The 20,567-nt window shown below is 35.8% G+C and overlaps 1 protein-coding gene across 2 annotated transcripts in view; it reads right to left on the reverse strand.

The window, feature by feature from the left end:
- The window catches only part of ATP13A3 (ATPase 13A3), a 63,628-nt gene that overhangs the window by 36,787 nt on the left and 6,274 nt on the right, over positions 1 to 20,567 (reverse strand). Inside the window, exons 2-15 of one of the 2 annotated variants that reach the window (XR_456984.1) lie at positions 20,460 to 20,558; positions 19,843 to 20,016; positions 19,009 to 19,191; positions 18,635 to 18,705; positions 16,613 to 16,693; positions 15,388 to 15,457; positions 13,268 to 13,402; positions 12,717 to 12,789; positions 10,247 to 10,378; positions 8,760 to 8,939; positions 8,456 to 8,613; positions 7,303 to 7,491; positions 5,650 to 5,711; positions 1,986 to 2,136 (exon numbers count right to left, since the gene is read on the reverse strand). Coding sequence is in view for 1 of the 2 variants with exons in the window: in XM_007453141.1 (XP_007453203.1) it covers positions 1,986 to 2,136; positions 5,650 to 5,711; positions 7,303 to 7,491; positions 8,456 to 8,613; positions 8,760 to 8,939; positions 10,247 to 10,378; positions 12,717 to 12,789; positions 13,268 to 13,402; positions 15,388 to 15,457; positions 16,613 to 16,693; positions 18,635 to 18,705; positions 19,009 to 19,191; positions 19,843 to 20,016; positions 20,460 to 20,510 (1,710 nt within the window). In the remaining variant the exon portion in view is untranslated. Of the gene's footprint in view, positions 1 to 1,985; positions 2,137 to 5,649; positions 5,712 to 7,302; positions 7,492 to 8,455; positions 8,614 to 8,759; positions 8,940 to 10,246; positions 10,379 to 12,716; positions 12,790 to 13,267; positions 13,403 to 15,387; positions 15,458 to 16,612; positions 16,694 to 18,634; positions 18,706 to 19,008; positions 19,192 to 19,842; positions 20,017 to 20,459; positions 20,559 to 20,567 lie in introns of those variants that run through there. The other variant, XM_007453141.1, reaches the window with a different exon arrangement.

A 20,567-nucleotide genomic window follows, 5' to 3' on the forward strand; every position in this document is an offset into this window, starting at 1 on the left:
CTGTGTCCAATTTACACAGTTCTTAAGAAACATTTTAACACCTTACATGGTATTAATCACATAAAATAATAGTAGTGCCCAGTTATGTAAAAACATTCCATAGATACTCTGTGGTAAGATCAAGCATCAAAGCATCTGAGAGTCAAAAAAGCATGCTATTATACAAACTTACTTATTTAAACCCACTTTTTAAAAGATTCACATACAGAACAAAAAATCTACTGAAAATCTATTTAGTTGGAGAACAGCTTTAGAGAATATCAGAGATGAATCAGCTGTACTTTGTTCTACTCCTTATAAATGAAGTGGGTCTCCTTTAAGGAATTAAATTTAATGAGTATTTATTGTGGGCTTTCAGAAAGTGGCAGAGTACTTCTTCATTCATCTCCCTCCCTTTCAAAATACTAACAAAACACAAAAAAAGAAATAACCCTGTAAAACTAAACGGAAAGCAAAGCAAGGAGACTGAAACATATTGATGGATATAGCAATGAAGGAAATAGTAGCCCAGAATAAACACAAAAGGACATACAGGAGAGGTGGGAACATTTATCAGCCAGAATAGCTGAGCAAAGCAAAAAGAAACAAACAAAAAAAAACCCAAAAAGCCCAGGAGTCATGCTCTACAAATACGAACTACCTACCTGAGAGGAGGAAGGGCTGCTAATATGAGGGGCAGCATTCCAGAGTACTGAGTGTGAAAGCATTGGGGGAGTGGGTGGGGAAAGCAACCTCAAGACTACTTCTGCTCCCCTGAAACTGAAGAATGCCTGCTGAAGGGGCCCCACCCTCAGTACACAACAGGCTCCCCCAGTCAGCCTTCCCATTCAGGGAAGACACTTCTCAGGCAAACAGACCAGCATACATATGAACAAGGATGAAAACCTTGTTGCAGCTACCCAGAACTATCAAATCAGACCTTCATTCTTAAATATAAAAGTACCATCAAGATGCATAATGAAAACCAAAAGCATGAAGGAGATGTCAATGACACCTCAATTTTTTCTAAAAGCATAAAGGAGAAGATTAATATAGGAAGCAGGGGAAGAAAACCTGACCCAGAGAAAATTAAAAATTCAGAAGCAAGAAAGGAACTTTAAAAACAAACTATTATTACATCTATAAAAGAAGAACAGATAAAACAAACCAGAGAACACAAGCGAGCACCCAGAAATTAAAATAATCAAGGACAAAACAAACAGAAAGAAGTGAACAGACAGAAACCTCTGCGCATGCGTGTGTGCGCGTGTGAGAGTAAGGACACAGGAAGTAGTACATGGATGGGGACAAAAGAGCACTGAAGACACATGCCCACTCTATACTTCTGCCCTATGCCCAACGAACTGTGTCACTGAGATCTTCTTACCGTCTTAGACCTACTGCCTCAAGATACTGATACCTGCTTTCTCGTGTAAACATGAAGCAGGGCCCTGAGCAGGTCATCCTCTATTAAAGGTCGTTTGAATGAGTCAATTTAACTAAAACAGACTTTTTAGACAATTATAAATATCTCTCCAGTGATGTATCTTTAGAAATTACAGGGCTTCCCTGGTGGCGCAGTGGATGGGAATCTGCCTGCCAATGCAGGGGAAACGGGTTCTATCCCTGGTCCGGGAAGATCCCACATGCCATGGAGCAACTAAGCCCGTGAGCCACAACTACTGAGCCTGCGCTGTGGAGCCCACAAGCCACAACTACTGAAGCCCACGTGCCTGGAGCCTGTGCTCTGCAACAAGAGAAGTCGCCGCAGTGAGAAGCCCGCACACTGCAATGAAGAGTGGCCCCTGCTCGCCGCAACGAAGACCCAATGCAGCCAAAATAAATAAATTTTTTAAAATATAAATAAATAAAAAAGAAATTACATAGTTCCTTTTATGGTACAAGATAGACCATTGTCAAAACAACGTGAAGAAACAATTCTCTGCAAGTTAATTTTTACTATTTTCCTAAAGTTAATTAATTGTACTTTAAAACACCGAACTTACCCATCCGATGGCTTCAAACATCTTCAAATCAAGTGGATCGCCAGAAAGCACTCCTTCGATTTTTGTAAGTGAATGACAAGTAGCCATACAAGCGACAAACTGAGACTTTACCAACATGTCATTGCAAACCTTTTCTTCTGGCAAAAGAAAACTATATAGAAAATGCACTGAATTAGATTCATAAATCCCAAGACTGAAGACAAGAGTCTAACAGGACTTTTCAGGTTTTATTATTTTAAAAAGTAGAAAGAAAATGTTTGCATTTATGCATGTATTAAATTTTCACTATAGATTTTGACGTTCAAAAACATTTTCTTCCATGAAAATTATTATACATGACTAAAATACACTATTACCTTAGATTCTGAATAACTAGACCAGACATTAACAGTATAGAAAATGCTACATACTAAAAAATAATTAAAACTCCTGCCTACGGACACATGGCAAATTAGAACACATAAAAACTCTCTTGTAAAAACATAAAATGGATGTGTAACGCATTACCTTTCAAATGCAAAACTGGGCTCATAAGAAAGAAAAGGAAAATTTCAAGTGCCAGAAACAGGGAAAGGAAAACCAGAGGGGTGTGATCTTAAACAGATGCTGTGACTGTCTGGGGGAGAAGGAAGAGGGAGGAGAGCCATCTCACTACCCTTAAGGCCTTGAGTTTTAATAACCACACGGGGAACAGGAGAAAAGGTGGGGCCACATACAAAGTGGGGAGTTGGAACAGAGAGAATCCCCCTCACCTAAGATAGCCAGTGCTCTTGAAGAGCTACACCCTTGGAAAAAGAGTATACTAGAAAAAATTTACCCACAAAGGCATAACTAAGAATAAGCTTACCTCTTTTCCCCCACCGAAAGTTCAAGAAAATAGTTACTATCTATATAACATATTTACTATGCATTAGGCACTGTTCTGAGAACTTTAAATTTATTTGACTCCTCTCATCCTTATACCACAGGAAGGTGTTTTATTATCCCCATTTTATAGATGAGAAAACCGAAGCAGAGTGCTTAAGTGACTTGCCAAGTCACAGCATATAAGTGGCAAAGCAAGGATTCAAACACAAGAGGTCTGGTGTCAGTACCTAAACTCTAAACCATTACGCTACTCAGGATGGCATTTGGGCTTGAATATATGTTACTGCCTGGCCTAGAAATCCCCAAGTTATGAAAGTAACATTACAGCTTGTCTGGCACCACTGACACTACTTTTGGCCAAAGTCTAAACTCTCTAGAGAGGAGCTCCTACAACACAGCCACAAAGGAGACTCACAGAAAAATCCTGCTAAGGATGAGTCCATAATTTAAAAATGAACCAGGAAACAATTCTCACGACTGAACAGACAAAACAAAGACAGAATTAGAATCCCATAAACCTGAGATAATAGAATGGCAATCTGAAAGAATGCAAAGAAGGCATTTTAAAATTACAGACTTAGAAAAAGAACAAGACACCATGGCGGGGAAAAGGGGAGAAGCAGATTTGGAAAGAACCAAATGAAATTTCTTGTCCAGGGTATGGTTAGGATTCCCAGATGGAGAGAAAACAAAGAATGGGGGAAAAGCCATAATGGAACAGAAAAGAGGCTGCAAATTTTCCAGAATTTAGGAAAAGCATGAATCTTTGGAATCAAGAAGCAAAATGAGTACCGCACAAAGAAAAAGATCATGGTAAAATTGCAGAAATCAAGCATAAAGAAGTATTTTTTTAAACAAAGTAGAAAGAAAAATTACTAAAGAAGACTAAGACTTCTCAATAGCAATAACAAAAGAAGTTAGGAGAAATGGAATAACACCTCCAAGGTGCTGAAGGAACACAGCTGTCAACCTAGGAATCTATACAGTTACACCATCATTCACGAAAGAGAACGAAACAAAGAACTACTAATGAATATAGTTACAGAAGATGGCAATTTAATCCAGAGGAATGGGATACAAGAAGCAATGATTAGCAAAGATACCCGTAAACCTAGGTAAATCCTTGCATGCAGACTGTATAAAACCAAAATCATAATCATAAAATGTTATGCAACAAATTCATATAAAAAGGGAGGTGAAAGTAAAAGTAGTGTACAGTGCATGGGTTTTGGCGGGGTTTAGAAACTAATAAAGACACCCATGGACTTTAGACTCTAAATATGAATATTAATAACTTAAGGACAAGTAGTAAAAGATTAGGATGTATAAATTCTGAGAAAATGAGAGAAGTATGAGAAAATGTGTTTGGGAATTGGGGTGAGGGATGGTAGAAATAATTTCAAATATATCTGAAATCACAATAAATGTGAACACGATGGCAATAAATGTGAACGTAAAGATTGAAAAGTAAAGAGACAGAAAAAAGATATACGAGGCAAACATTAGGCAAGAGCAAGCTGGTGTAAAACTATACAAATATTAGATGAAACAGAATTTAAGGCAAGATGCATCATTAGGGATAAGTAAGGTCACAATGTGACACGCTGTTTACCAAGAAGATGTGACAGCTCTGACATGACATGAACCAAACAACAGTCTCTCAGACTGTATAAACCAAAATCCCACAGACTTTTGACAGAGAAAAAATAAAAAGTGGCATAAACACAGCTATAGTAGTAAAACTTTTAAGCATCAAAGACAGCAAAAACAAAGCAAAAAGATGAAACAGAGACTGGTGAAATATTTTTAATGTATAGTACTGAAAAAGATGATCACCCAGAAAATACAAAGGACTTCAACCAAGTGAATAAGATAAAGACAAACAACACCATTAAAAAAATTAGGACATAAACTGACAATACAGAGAATGCCAAATGACCCTCCTTCCAAAAATGTGAAAATACGCTCAAACTCCAAACAAAGAAACTCTGAACAAAGCCACAATGAAATACCATTTCATATCTATCCATTTGGGAAAATTAGAAGTCTGACAATGGCAAGTTTAGCAAGGATATGGAGCAGCAGGGTCTCTTACCTACTGGGGGAGAAAGTGTAGGTTAGCACCATCACTTAGAGAGCAAGTAGACGGTACCTACTAGAGCTGTGGCCATGCATGTGCGGTATGACCCAGCAATGAAACTTTTAAGAAGCTGGTTTACTGAAACTCAACCACATGCTCACAGAAGTTGTGTGCCTAAGAATTTTAATTGCGACACTGTTTGTGAAAGTGGAAGGAAAAAGGGAGAAAAAATGAAACTGTCCCTTAGCTGAAGAACAAATATTATGGTTTAATCACATAACAGCATACTAAACAACAGTTAAGATTAATAAATTGGATCTATACATATCAACATGGATGAATCTTGAAAACAATGTTATGAGGCAAAAAAGCAGCAAAACACATACAGTACATAACTGTTGTGTATATTTATTTATAGACAGATCTTGTTTATGGGTAGATATATATGAAGTAAAAATATAAAAACATGCAAAGATAACAACACAACTTCAAAATGGTGGTATGGATAGAAAAAGGGATAGGTTAAGACTTTAGCAATATCTGTAATGTTTTCAATCTTTCAGAAGATCTGAAGCAAATATGGCAAAATGTCAACTGTATAATCTTAGTGGTGGGTACATAGCTATAATATTACTTTCTATATGTTTGAATATTTCATTTATTAAAATATTTATTAAAATTAACTAAAATAAATGATCAAGTCTAGCTAATAATTACCGTGTATTTTCCACTCGTTGAATCCCCCAAAGATCTAAACCATCTTCAGTAAGAGTTCCAGTCTTAAAAAAAAAAAAAAAGCTCACATTTACAAAATCATGAAAAGCTATGCTGCATCTACATAATGGAGTACAATACAGCTATAAGATGGGGAGGGGGATAAGTAAGATCTCTGTGTGTGTACTAATAGACTAACTTGCAGGACAAAAAGTGAGGAAAAGTGTGCAGAACACTCCCTATGGTATGGTTCCTCTTCGTGGGTGGGGCGGGGTAGGGGGAGATATGTGTAGAATAGTATACTTATGTACTTATAGTATTAAATGGTGGAACAATGCACCAATCAACCTATCAATCAATAAAGGAAGCCAACACAAGAGGGGGAGATTAGGGCATAGGGAGCCAAAAAAGGGAAGAGGAACAAGTTAAATGACATAAAGAGGTGCAGTCAGGCAAATTCAGGATATAAATAACCTGGTTTCCTCAATAAGACGACTGGGAAAGAGAGGCAAGAAAAGCAACAGATTAATTATAACTAATGCAATCCTTATTTGGATTCTGACTGAAAACACAAATTGTAAAAATTTGAGATATTTTTGAGAAAGGCAGAGAAACCTGAATATGAATTGGATATTAGGTAACACTAAGGAACTGTTAATTTTTTTAAGTGTAGTAAGCAGTGATAATGGTACTGTGAAAAGTTCTGTTAAAACATTATCTTCTAGAGCTACATACCAAAGTATATGGATGAAATAACATAATGTCTGATGCTGCCACCTTCAAAATGAGGGGATAGTGAAATAAGACTGACAAAATGTTGGTAACTGTTTTAAGTTGGATAATGGGCAGATGAGGTTTTATTATTCTTGCATCTTTTTCTCCACTTTTGTGTCTGCTTAAAAATTTTAAAAACATTTCCAAAAAAGATTAAGCAAAATTTTAAGTAAAATTTTCTGAACAGATTCATATAAAACACAGTCATGGGATATGACTTTTTTTTTCTCTTAATAAAATACATCTCATTTTTTTTTCTTTAATAATGAAGATGCACAAAAATCAAATTCTTATCATATTAGTCACCCAGAAGAGACAGATGGAAAGTTTTCTGACCAAGGTTTAATTCTCTAAACTTTTAGGAAAACTAATTTCAGGTGAGAAAAGAAGAACCCTTTGTAAGAGGCAAGGTATATTTCACACAGGTACAAAATTTGTCATTTTCACATAAAATCATATAATCAGTGTCTTTCATAATTTTGTAACACATTCAATGAAATCATAGAGCAAACACTAAATGTATATACTTTACAGCAATAACATTCCAGTAACTATATCTGTAGAGAGCCTATTCTGTTAAAAAGATGAAAGAGAGGATAAATTTTACTACTACTACTATAAGGCATAATTCTGGATATGAATGGTCAGTCAATTGTAGATTTGGGCAAATAAGCAATATCCAAAGTATTAAAAATTGAAAAAATAATGAGAAGAAATAATACAAAAATGATGCATGTGCCAAATAAGTTACAAGAGAAAAATGAGAAGAACATTTCTTTTAAAACGTGTGCAAATTAGTTGATAAAGAATACAGAAACCATTAATCTAAATACTTTAGACTTACAAAGTGACCTTTGACAGTGATTATGATATTGAACCAACCTTGTCAAAGCAAACAAGATTCAGTTGTCCACAGATGTTTATCCTTTGGGGACTGATACAGAAAATGCCCACTTTTTTCAGTCTTCTTTGGGCATACACAATGCCAGCAGTCATTGCGGCAGGAAGTGCAGGCGGCACAGTAATTGTAATGATATCAAGAGACTCGATTATTATATCCCCAACTTCTACCTACAGTTAACATAAAAATAAATGTCAGACCCCCAGTATTAAATATTTATTAACCCAATGGGGGTATTTCTTTAGTGAAAAGTCTATAAACCATTTTTAACCTTATATGTAATAAGTGTGTATGTATATTCATGTATTAACTATCTATAATTTTTTTCCCTTTAAAGATTCTGCAAAATGGAAAGCTCAATGAATTGTCAGTGGACTGTGGGAATGAGCTATTTTTAAAGCTAATTCTTACTTTAATAACCCCACATACTTCATACACTACATACTTCAAAGTCAACAAATATTATCAGATATTGACTCTTACTACTATGCTCGTCTCTATAGGGGAGAGAAAAAAGAAATCTGACAAGGTCCCTTAGAAATACCTTCAATTCAGTAATCACAAATAATTTTAATGCTGTATATACCAGAGGTTAAAAAAAAGAAAAAATAAAGCTTTTGGTGAGTACGGGATCACTCCTCCTTTTTTTTTTTTTTTTTTTTTTTTCCTTGCGTTATGCGGGCCTCTCACTGTTGTGGCCTCTCCCATTTGCGGAGCACAGGCTCCGGACGCGCAGGCTCAGTGGCCATGGCTCACGGGCCCAGCCGCTCCGCGGCATGTGGGATCTTCCCGAAACGGGGCACGAACCCGCGTCTCCTGCATCGGCAGGCGGACTCTCAAGCACTGCGCCACCAGGGAAGCCCACTCCTCCTTTTTTTAAAGTAACTAGAGAGCAAATAAAAGATCATCTAAACCAGAGCTGATCAAAACTTTCTGCTTTGATGGTGATGTTCTAGATCTGTACCTTCTAACATAATAGCTACAAGTCTCATATGGCTTTTTTTTTAAGTTAAATTAATTTAAATTAAATTAAAATTTTAATTTTTCAGTCTCACTAGCTACATTTCAAATCTTCAAGAGCCACATGTGAATCAAACTAAGAATCAAACTCTATTAAGGGTCCCATGTACATACCTCATTTAAAATGCTATTGATAATAGTGTAGATAAACCCAATGCCAGCCACCGCCACAAGACACAGTAGAAATAAGTAGGCATCTCTGTAGAGTTTAAAATCAGTTGGTTTGGGATACAATATGGAGCGGACAAGCTGTCCTTTGGAAGTACTAAATCCTTTCAAAAAAATTAAAAGAAGAAGATGATTATATAGTATTTTTATAAGAAAATGAGAATTCTCTCTCAAAACAGAATCTCTTATTAAGCATTCGATAGGCTTCAAATATGCTAAACCATGCAAGACAAGATTAAATATTTTCTACCTGTTCTAACTACTATGGCTTTGACAAGTTCTCCAGTGTAGAAACGAGTTTGAATAACAGTTGTCCCACAAAACAAAGTGTGTCGTCTATGTGTTTCTGGACTATATAATTCATCTCCCATTCCTTTTACGTCCACTGAAGGATTTGGCAAATTAGTCTTTGTCACTGGAACACTCTCTCCTTTAAAAAAAAAATCCGTTAGTTAAAGCATAGAAATCAGTATCAAACACGCAAATCTTGAGTTGTTAAATATCCTAAATGTTATACTGTTGACAACAGTTATTAACAGTTCTCACATGTGAATAACATAGCTTGATCAATTAGCTTTTGGTCTATCAATTTCCTTACCCAGAAATATCAAATTGTCTTCCACAATAATTCCTGAAAGTGATCTGTGACTCAAAGGTAATCAGCCGGAAATAACTGTGCCAAGTTTCAAATAAGAAGATGAGGTTGCTACCGTCGCCTCAGCACCTGTTTTGGTATCCCTGAGAACTAACCTGGGAAGCACTCTGCAACCCCAAGCACACACAAAATGTGAAGATCCACTCCTAATCCCACCCCACTCCCCGACCCCACACACACACACACACACACACACACACACACACACACACACACACACACACACACACACACACAAAAAAGAGAACAAGCATCCGAGCAAGGCAGAGGAGTATGGTAATTCTCTAACAGTAAAAAAGAGCCAAATTCTTTTAACATTAAAATGTAGTGCTCTGTAGCATTCACACTTCTTATGTCAAAGGTGACATGTGTGTGGAGATACTTATGTGTATGAGTGTGTTTTAAGACTCTTAACAGTTCAAAAATGTATTATATAGGAATCACTTTCTTGCCAGGTTGACTATGACAATTAAAAAATAGTCATGATAAAAAGATATATACACATAGCTGATTCACTTTGTTATGCAGCAACTAACACACAATGTAAAGCAATTATACTCCAATAAAGATGTTTAAAAAAATGTTCAAAGAAAAAAAATTTTTTTAATTAAATTAAATTAAATAAAAAATAAATAGATATAAAGCTCTACTTCCAGATTGTGAGTTTCCAAAGGGAAGCTATTTTGAAGTCTATTTCTCCCCAATTTAATAAAAATATCAACTCTTCTAGTCCCACTTTTTGAACATCAAAGTGAGAAGTAAATATGCTGTGGGCAAAGGATTTCTTTCCTCTTCCCTTACTATAAAGCATTTCCTCATGTCAAAAGAGTGGACAGAAGAAGGACAAGGTATCGTGAACAACAGCATTGTGCTTTAGTATCACAGCTGAGTATAATGCAGAATTTGGTTCCCTCAAAATAAAAAAAGAAAATCTTTTCACAAATATCTATCACATTCACGACATTCATGAGTAAAGGACACAGACAGCACAGTTAATTGTGACATAGCTTAAGCAGCAACTACTTAATCCTAGTATCATTATAAACAACTCATCTGGGTTTTACTCATTTAATTTAGTTTACCTGTTAACATGCTTTCATTTACAATACAAGTACCATTAATAAGTACTGCATCACAAGGCATGACTGTCCCATTTAACGGAATGACCATGACATCTCCTGGCACAAGATCTGTAGAAAAGATCTCTTCGATTTCTGAATTTAAAGAAAGAAAAGTCTGAAAAGAATATTCTTTAACTTGGAATAAGAATACAGCAGACAAAAGATCTATCCAAAGGTCACCTGATCTCAAAAATACATTAAAAATATAATGGAGTTAAATAGAAAAATCCCAACAGATGAAGAGTTTTGACAAATACGATTATTATTCCTTAAGCTAACAAAGCATGGTGTCTAAATGTGTCAGCTAGTTTGTCCCTGGATAGGACGCCAACTGCACAGAGTTGATGCCAAGTCCCCTCTAAGCTAACAGGTAGGTGGGCTTCAACACTCATTACAATGGCGGATGCTCAATCTTAGCTATCAGCCCTATGAATAAACACATGATGAATCCACACAGGAGACCCCCTGCAACAGGTAAATAAACTCAGATTTCTGTAATCCCTTGGAAACAGATAAAAGCATTGAAATTTTAGCACTTTCTTATTTAACAGCATTCTTTTTCTCGTTGCTACTATTTAGAATCCATAATGTCTCATTGTTTTCTCAATATTCCTAAAATAGTCCCAAAATATCTTAGATATTATTTTAAATCAATTTATAAAATAAATTAAACTTTGTCATACCTAGTTCATTATTTCCTTAGAAATTTATGTATTATATTCAAGTTAGTTCAACATTTCTTTAATGATCTTCCCAAGTAAAAGGTGGCCTTATATTTGGGCATTCTCTCTCTCTTCCCCTACCCCTAGATTTTATTAAACTATGCTTAGAAGAGACTTACACTAGTTTCTAAGCAAAGGTGGGCGAGGAGGAAACTACTGTTTGTGATGTCAGTCTGCAGGACAAATACTCTTCCCTCTCTAAAAAAAAGTAGAAGTAGTTTACTAAGCTATGAGGAAAACACTTAAAGAATTCTGATGCTATTTTGCATGTAGTAAGTATAATAATCTTCATTTCTTAATAAGATCCCTTATTTTAAAAACGTGACTCAATGCCTTAATGCCACGTGAAATTCTAACCCTCTTAGGTGCACTGAGAAACTAAATATCAGTGATCTGTTGGCCTATACAAAGGGGATAAGGAAGCTAAACACTGAGCAGTGCATCTGTCCTAGCATCCCCAGGATCTTCGGCAGCGGCAGAGTGGGGAGAGGAGGAGCACCAATAAGCTACACATCTAAGACTGCAGCTAGGGAGGCAGAAACTATCAGCTAGTACTCGAGCAAGTGACCGGGAAGCACAAGGAAGAAAGCAACCTGCCAGGCCAACTTGGGTTTACACCTGGATGTAGTATACTGAGCCAAGAGAATGCAGACTGATTTGGTTTTCCTGATCAATCAAAGCGGCTACTGTCTCCAAGGCCCATGACGCTGTGCTGCCTCCCCTTTATCTCCTTTACCTCTTCAATATCTCACCAAACTAACGTGTCCAAAACATTATCCTTCCCTACAATCCTGCTTCTCCTCCAGTGTTCCCTATTTAATTAAATGACACCAACATCCATGCCCCCAGCCTGACACCACTGTATCACCTTGCATCCCAATGAATCATCCAATCTTCAACGCCCACATTTAAGTATCTTTCAAACCCATCTCACCACTCTCCATCTCCACAACCCTCACCCTGATTCATTTCATGCCTTTAATATTAATCCCCTCTAAATAAGTTCGAACATGGCAGCCAGAATGATTTTTTCAAATAGGCAAATATGATCATATCACTCTCCTACTTAAAACTCTTCAATGGCTTTCCACTGCCTTCTGGGAGAGTCCAAATCCCTTAACAAGCCTTAAAAGGCTGTCCACTATCTAGTTGCTGCCTCTGCCACACTGAATTTCTTTCAGTTATTACAATGACAAAACTCTCTCTAATACCCAGGCCTCTGGGCACTTAGAACCCTCCTCTATCCCTCTCTCACCCCCACCTTACCACTTTCTCACCTACTTTTTATCTGTCTAATTCAATCACTTAAGAATATTTTTTCAAAGAAGGCACCCCTGACACCTACAGTAAATGAGCTCTACTATCTAACCCTGACTTCTCCCTATCATAGCATTTATCACACTTTACTCTTTCTGTTTATCATGTCTTTCCAACTAGACTGAAGTTCAGTGATGGCAAGGACTATGTCCATCCACTGTATCCCAAGAGCCTAGTATAGTATGTGTCACATTATAGAAAAAGAAAAATACAATTTCACATAAATGAAAGAATTTGATACAGAAACATGAGTATAAATCCAAACACACATTTTTATTTCTTATGGAAATAAGTGTATATGTATAATATATTGGGCTTGCTTCACACATTAGGGATTAGTGGAAATCTTTTTAAATTTACTTTTCCAAGAGTAAACTGAAGTACTTACTTACCTTCATTTACTCTGCAAACTGAAACTCTCACAGTACTGTGAGCTGCCACCATGTCATGCAACATAATATATTGCTGAATGAGGGAAAAAAATTTTAACTCGTTAATATAAACCAACTCTTCAAGCTATTAGAAAGCAAGGGTAATATAAAATAAGGTAAGCTAAAATAATAAATTCATATTACTCTGCCTTTGAAAAGGTCAAGACCAAAAGATTCAAAGATCATTCAATATTTTAGCTCAAAACATTAGACAAAATAAGAAGCACGTTAATGAGACAGCCCTGAAAACAGCAGAATCAGCCCTCCAGTATTCCAGTCTTAGATAAGCAACTATAGATCCTACAGCCTCAAAGTAGTCAAGCGATACGTTGACTCTTAAAAAGCAGCTGCCTTCCCCCACCTCAAAAAAGAGGGAAAGGGAGTACATATTCACATAACTAAAAGAATAACTGTATGGAGTACTTACTTGACACCAAGTATCATTCTACACACCTTACGTGTTATTACAAAATACAAACACATTTGTGAAATCCATAATAAATTGGACTTACCTTTCTAATGGCATATAGGGAGCTTATAATTGATACTACAGACATAATCACGATGGCTATAGCATAATAATAGTATTCATCTGTGCTCCACAGTATAACACTGAACAGCTGGAAAATGTAAAATGGGTTGAGAACCTAAAAAACAAGATTTTTAAGTCAAACTGAATGAGATATTTATAAGCATACAGATTTAAGAAATAACCAACAGGATACTTACAGGATAAGCTCTGTAGTATCCTACGGTAAGAAGTAACTACCCAAAGAGCAGGGCAAGATGTTACTTTTTTTTTTTTTTTACCATCAAACTACTAGAGTTTGACTAAATAAGCTTAATTTATTTGCATCCATTTAGGTTCATACCAAACCCAAATACAGATTCAGCTAGAAACAGCTAACATGTGTGAATTTAGCTGTTCTTCATTCTGCTTTAGCAATAAAATACATTTACTTTCAATAATTACTGTGCTGCTAAAGGATACAAAAACTTTTAACCAACTGGAACAAACGTTTACTTATTATGAACTCGAAGCACTAATTTACTTATAAGTCAAAGGTTCATTGGAGTCCAAAGAGAAGACAAACATGAAATAAGTTACACTGTTTTGCTTTCTCTAAGGAAATGATTAAGTATTAAAATCTGAATAAAAAAAAAGATAAGGAGTCCTGGCAATGGATTTTGTTTACCCAAATTTTATAGTATTTTACCAATTTCATTAATAACCCCCCAATGTTTTAAAATTGATGCTTCTGTACTTTTTAAAGCACTTTCACATATATAGTCCCATTTTACTTCAATATCAAATGAGACGGGCTTCCCTGGTGGCCCAGTGGCTAAGAATCCGCCTGCCAATGCAGGGGGACACGGGTTCGAGCTCTGGTCCGGGAAGACCCCACATGCCGCGGAGCAACTAAGCCCGTGCGCCACAACTACTCAGCCTGCACTCTAGAGCCCATGAGCCACAACTACTGAAGCCCACGTGTCTAGAGCCTGTGCTCCGCAACAAGAGAATCCATTGTAATGAGAAACCCACATACCGCAATGAAGAGCAGTCCCCGCTCACTGCAACTAAAGAAAGCCTGCGCAGCAACGAAAGACCCAAAGCAGCCATAAATAAATCAATTAAATAAATAAATAAAAGTTCCCTTAAAAAAAAAATCAAATGAGATCATTAAAGGATTTCCTACAATTTTACCAAAAAAGGAGCAGCAGGGAGAAAGGTCTTCTAATGACCAAAGCTAGTTACTGATGAAGTCACATTATAAACCAGTGTTTCTAATTCCTAATCACTACACTTTGCTATGCTCTAAAGCAGCATTATATGGCCACTCTCAGGAACTGACGGAAAACAATCTGTACCTTCTACTAAAAGTATTCACTCAATACAGCTAATTCTATACTTTAGCCCCAAACCAGAAAGAAGACTGGAGAGCCCAACTCTCCTTGGCAAAACCACTTACTCCTTCCTTTACATGCCTGCAATCCCTCATTTCCACCGCTTCTACGGCTCTTATAACTGAAGGGTCACCACAGTAACTACTGACATGTATTATTCCTGGGCTAAAGTGCAAGCTCCTCATTGTTACTCATCATGTCATGTTTTTAATTCCAAACTTCTGGCACAATGCCTAGTTCCTAAGAGTGTACCACCTGAAGAAAACATGATTAATCGTTTTTAAAATTAGGAGGAGGGATTTCCCTGGTCGTCCAGTGGTCAAGACTCCACACTTCCACTGCAGAGGGCACAGGTTCGACCCCTGGTCAGCGAACTAAGATCCCACATGCCACACAGCGCGGCCAAAAGAATTAGCGGGGAAAAAAGAAAAGACAGGTGTATACATCTGTAAAATAGGGCAAGGTTTAGATGTGCAACTTCCTGAGAGTAAAAAAAAAAAAAAAAACTACAGACTTCGAAAAGAAAAAAATTAGACAAAATAAAAACGTAATCATGCTCCCAAATTACTGATCTATCAGAGGAATATCTTTCTGCCCTTCCAAGTAAAAAAATAAGCAAAGAGAAGTTAGGAAACAAAACACCAAGGATATCATTACTTAAATCCTGGCTCTTTTCAATTGACAAACCTATTGATCACAAATGTTGAGACAAGTACAATTGTCTTACCTCCTTAATTAGAAGCTTAAAAACTGAAGGCACTTTCACAGCAATTTCATTTACTCCATAAAGCAATTTTCTATAACAGGAAAATACAATGATAATAATATTACATTATATTATATCATAATAACAATTTAGGGAAGGCACTGCATTAGATAAGGCTCAAACCACCAACTGCTCCTTAAATCCAGAACTTAAACGTTCATGTTTCTAAACAGTTGTCTTCTACAATTTAAACTCTCTATCTACAGTATTTAAATCAATGTAGTCCATACTGGATAACTATACTGTTATCACTTTATCTTTTTGTGTGACAAGTACCTTTCCCACTAGTCTATAATAACCATATCAACAAAAGACTTTCTTTTCCACCCATGAACACAATACATCTCAACAATTTTGAATTGCAATTAATTTTTGCAAGAGACTACGTAAGTAAATTTGAGGGGTCTTGTACTATTTTTCTAATAAGAATACTGTACTAAAAATGTTTATTTCAAAACATTATACATTTGGCTTTTTTTAATGCTTAAGTTGCTTAAAACCTTCCACTTAAATTCCTTATAATAGTACTTCCTATATGATACATTAATTTTTGCCTTTTATGAAATAGAAGCCTGAATGAATGAATTTATATTCCAACCCTTTGAAAGAACATGCTATAGGAGTACAAGAAAATTTCTAGTGTAGTTTGAAAAAGGCATTTATCTCTACGATATGTAATACACTGGTATACTTTTATACTTTAGCAAAGAATAACACTATAAAAAGGATTATGTCTCCCAATTTACAAATTTTCATTGTGGTAAATTTGAGCTCATGCTTACAATTCCCAACATTTCAGTAAATCTAAGATTTGAATTGTAAGACATCCCATGATTTTATATACTATCAAGAAAGATAAAAATGCTGTCAAGTAAAGGATGACACTCCACCCACTGTATGACACACCCTCCTTACAGAGATGTTAAAATGCAGGGAAGTGTGCACCTTAGAACTGATGAAATACAGTATATTATCAGGGATATTCACTTCAAAATCAGCTTCAACATTTTTATAATTCTTAAACTGAGAGACAATGCTACCCAAATAAAATATCAATAAGTTGTCAACTACTACAATACTTAAATACCTGTTAATATTACAACTACATGGTAAAAGGGTAGACTATATATACTACTTTATTTAGGAATTTTGATAATAGGTCTAACTTTAGTTGGATAAAAATTACCTGTAGGCATGCATCCCCTTTGTCAGTCCTGCACTATGCTTTTCATAAATTGACGTACAAGAAACACCTTCATCCAGTCCCCTAAATAAATCCAAAGTTTTTACTTTAAACAAAGTTTAAAATATCCAAATTTCTCAATGCCTCATTTTTCTATATTCCTGGTTTCAAAGTGTGACTTCCTTACAAATAGAAACCCCTAACAAAAACTGAGATATGGATGAGAATTTTTACATCTCCAATTCCTAAGATAAAACAATAATGAAAGGTCTAAGTCTCAAATGTGGCAACTTCTAAATTATCCAACGTGTCACATAATAAGATGGCTCTCAATACTCAAGCTTATGTAACAATATTATTATCCTTTAAGTTTGTGCCAAAGTTGTAAGAGCTAATAATTAATAAAATTAAAGTATGACTAACTCAAGAATTCCAAACTAAAGATGAAAAAGTTTTTACTTTTTATCTAGTTTTCCCTCTTCAATTTTTAAGTTTCACTCTAAGAAGTCCTACTCATTTTTCTTTCTACAAAAGCATCAATCTAAATCCTTCCCTCATCTAATACATACTGAGAAGAGAAGTGCTGAATCTGTATGGTTCACAGGCAATGTCTAAAATCTGTAAGAATTAAAACTGGGATTCAACTAGCATATCTACTTTCTGCCACAAATGTCTTAATTATGCTTATCTTAACTGAGATACTATTCAGAAAAACTCTAAAGAGAATATAACACATCATTTAACTCCAATCCTTTTCTACTTTTTTCAGATAGAAAAACCAAGCCCCATGATTAGCTGCTACCACTGGGATAAGTTTAAATTCTACAAGTTGGTGTGGTTGGCAAAGGCTACACAGCAAATATGTTTGACTCCTTTTTCCCACTGAGATTGATTACTTCTCCAAAAGTAGCAGGGATCAGCTCCAAGTCAAAATTTTTTAAAAAAACAAAATGACAGTTTATAGCCCGTGTTCTATAAAGAAATCAATGGTTCTTAACTAGGAATTATCTTCAGAAGTAGGCATGTGGAATTGCCCTGCTCCATTCCAGAATATACCAATTCTTTAGTGTCTGAGGAACAAAATCCAGTCATGAACATTTTAAATGTTCACAAGGTGATTCTTTTTTTATTGCTAATATTAAGAATTCCTTTGCCACTCTCAAGCAACGATACTTAACGAGTGTTTATAATAATCACTTTAACAGCAATAAAAATAGAATCCTAGTTAATTTAGTACTTATATCATTTGAAGCCTCCACAAAAAATAAATTTTAAAGGATTATTCCAATATGTGCTACCCAAGGCTTAACTTGATTGATGATGTCCCATCTTTATCCACATATTAAAGTGAAATTTATGTTTGTCTATCACTCCACCCCTCAAGTACAAGTGGGTGGAACTGTCAGGAAATTGAGAGGTGATAATTCAGATACTCTGACAGGCTAAAAGGTACACTAGAAATTCACTTTGAGATGAACCCTCAAAAAGAAAAAGAACTGACAGACTAAAATGTATACTCAGGGCTTCCCTGGTGGCGCAGTGGTTGAGAGTCCACCTGCCAATGCAGGGGACACGGGTTCGTGCCCTGGTCCGGGAAGATCCCACATGCCGCGAAGCAACTGGGCCCGTGAGCCATGGCCACTGAGCCTGCGCGTCCGGAGCCTGTGCTCCACGACGGGAAAGGCCACAACAGTGAGAGGCCCACGTACCGCGGGGGGGAAAAAAAAATTAATTTCAAAAGCGCAATATCGTTTTTAGGAATTTATGTACTGTAAACATTTTCTGCTTACTAAGTTCTGAAACATGAACCAAATTCCAATATAACTAGTTGAATGATTCAGTGACTTAATACCACCATGCTTTCTCCACTTTAGATGAATCCTCAAAAAGAAAAGGACTCAGACTGGATTTTGGGAGCATACTGCTTCTAACTTTTATGTAAATTTTATGTAACACTAAAATGAATTCTTTTCTAGCTAAAACACTATCAAATACTCATAATCCAAACAAAAGAAAAGTACGTACTTTAAGAAAACAAAATTGTGAAGGGTATCATTCCAGAAGTATTTTACACTATGGTGGGTGAAATAACGAATCTGTAGAACATACATAAAGGTTACATCAAAAAGCATTATTATCACTTGTTAACAATTAAGTTTACTAACACATATTTAGCATATAGTGTAACAACTATTAAAATTAAAGCAATCACATGTGACATGTAATCTATTTCTTCTAGTAAATAACTAAACTGTTATATACAATGATAAATAGGCATTTTATATGCATATAATCTCAAACAAAAAAACCTGCAAGTACAAAATTATAGACTATCAGTAATAGTATAAAATGTAACAATTCTGGTTCTTAAAGGAACTCTGAGACTAAGATCACAATACCTGTTGTGACTGAGGCTGTGAATATTTATTCATCTCAAGCCTATTCTCTTCAGCCAGATTTTCAGTTAAGTGAACTGCATGGCCATTTGAAACCTTAATAGCCATAGATTTTGGGCTTGAAAATGCGGGAGTTTCCAGAGAAAGAAAGCGAATTTTTGCACAAAACCACATTCTGAATTCATCCTTAGAAGAGAAAGGAATAAGGATAAAGAGTCAATTATGCATATTACATAACCATATATATTTGGTTTCCATTCTTTACACAATATATTATTTACTTATCTCTAATTGAGAAAGTCTCACTTTCCACTCACTAAATGTTAAACCATTTCGAAATACGAAGATGCATAAATTCAAACATGAAGTGCTTTCAACTGCTCACCATTTTATATGTCGTACTTCACTGAGAGGATCTCATAAAAGATCATAATTTCTTAATTTATCCAACTATATACTGAGACTAGATATTAAAGCCTCTTATAAAATGCTTCCAATTAGGATTTTAAAACAAATCCTAGGGTGCAACAGCATCGCACAGTAGAAGAGATCTGGGATACAGTCCTGTCAAGAGACCTTGAGAGACAAACCACTGATCCAATCTCTCAGTGCATCAAGAACTATAAAAAAGGGTAGATGTGATCATTTTTAAGATTCCTTTAAAGTCTAATCACTGGGATAATAGTCACTTCAAACACAGATGCTTTAGAAATACTAGGATTAGTATTCCTCATTGTATCCTAGCAGTGATGTTCTCTTCGTATTTTATTCTGAATACACACAAAGACATTATTTTACTCCTCAAATAATCAGCTACAAGTAAACACGTGGACTTACAGTAGTCCTCAGCAGCACCACTTCACAGTCTTTAACTGCAGCTCTAATACAGGTTGCCTTTACCCGCCATTCGGGCATCCAATAGAGGAGCAGGAGAAGAAAGCCGCCAGTACACACCACTCCAAGAGAAACTATGGCAAGCTTCCAGCGACACAAATTATAGCCATAAATCTCCTGCATGGACATAGTGATTACACATCAAGGGACATGAGAGGTAAATTTCAAAGTGAGAACCCTATCTTTCCCCGCACATACCACCAACAAAGACTTGAGTTTTATTAAGCTGACTTTAAACATTTTTTATAAATGGAAAATTAGAAATTTTGCATTTGGGATATATTTAAGCATTAGCTAATGTAACTTCTTAAATTATCAAATGAAAAAACATATCTCTTTCCTCTAAGTTTTAACAGTTCACAAATGAAACAGGAACTATACTGGAACCAGAGGTGTTACATAATCCCAACTCAAAAACACAGTCAGAAAGACAACAGCACACTGATTTAGCTGTTGTTTTATTGTATTTTAGTTTAGCAGTTTTTTAAATATACTTTTCTACTTCCCTAGAAATATAAATTCTTCACACTTTATAAGTATATTATAAAAGCTGGTTTTACCATTTCATCTTCTTGACCCTGGTTGATAGTCTTTCTTTCTTCTTTGTCCATATCTACAGTGGTTGGAAAGGTCTTGTGCTTCAGAACAATTGAAGATAACTGAGGGAA

Source organism: Lipotes vexillifer, unplaced genomic scaffold (assembly GCF_000442215.2).
Source record: "Lipotes vexillifer unplaced genomic scaffold, Lipotes_vexillifer_v1.1 scaffold1828, whole genome shotgun sequence".
NCBI lineage: Eukaryota > Metazoa > Chordata > Mammalia > Artiodactyla > Lipotidae > Lipotes > Lipotes vexillifer.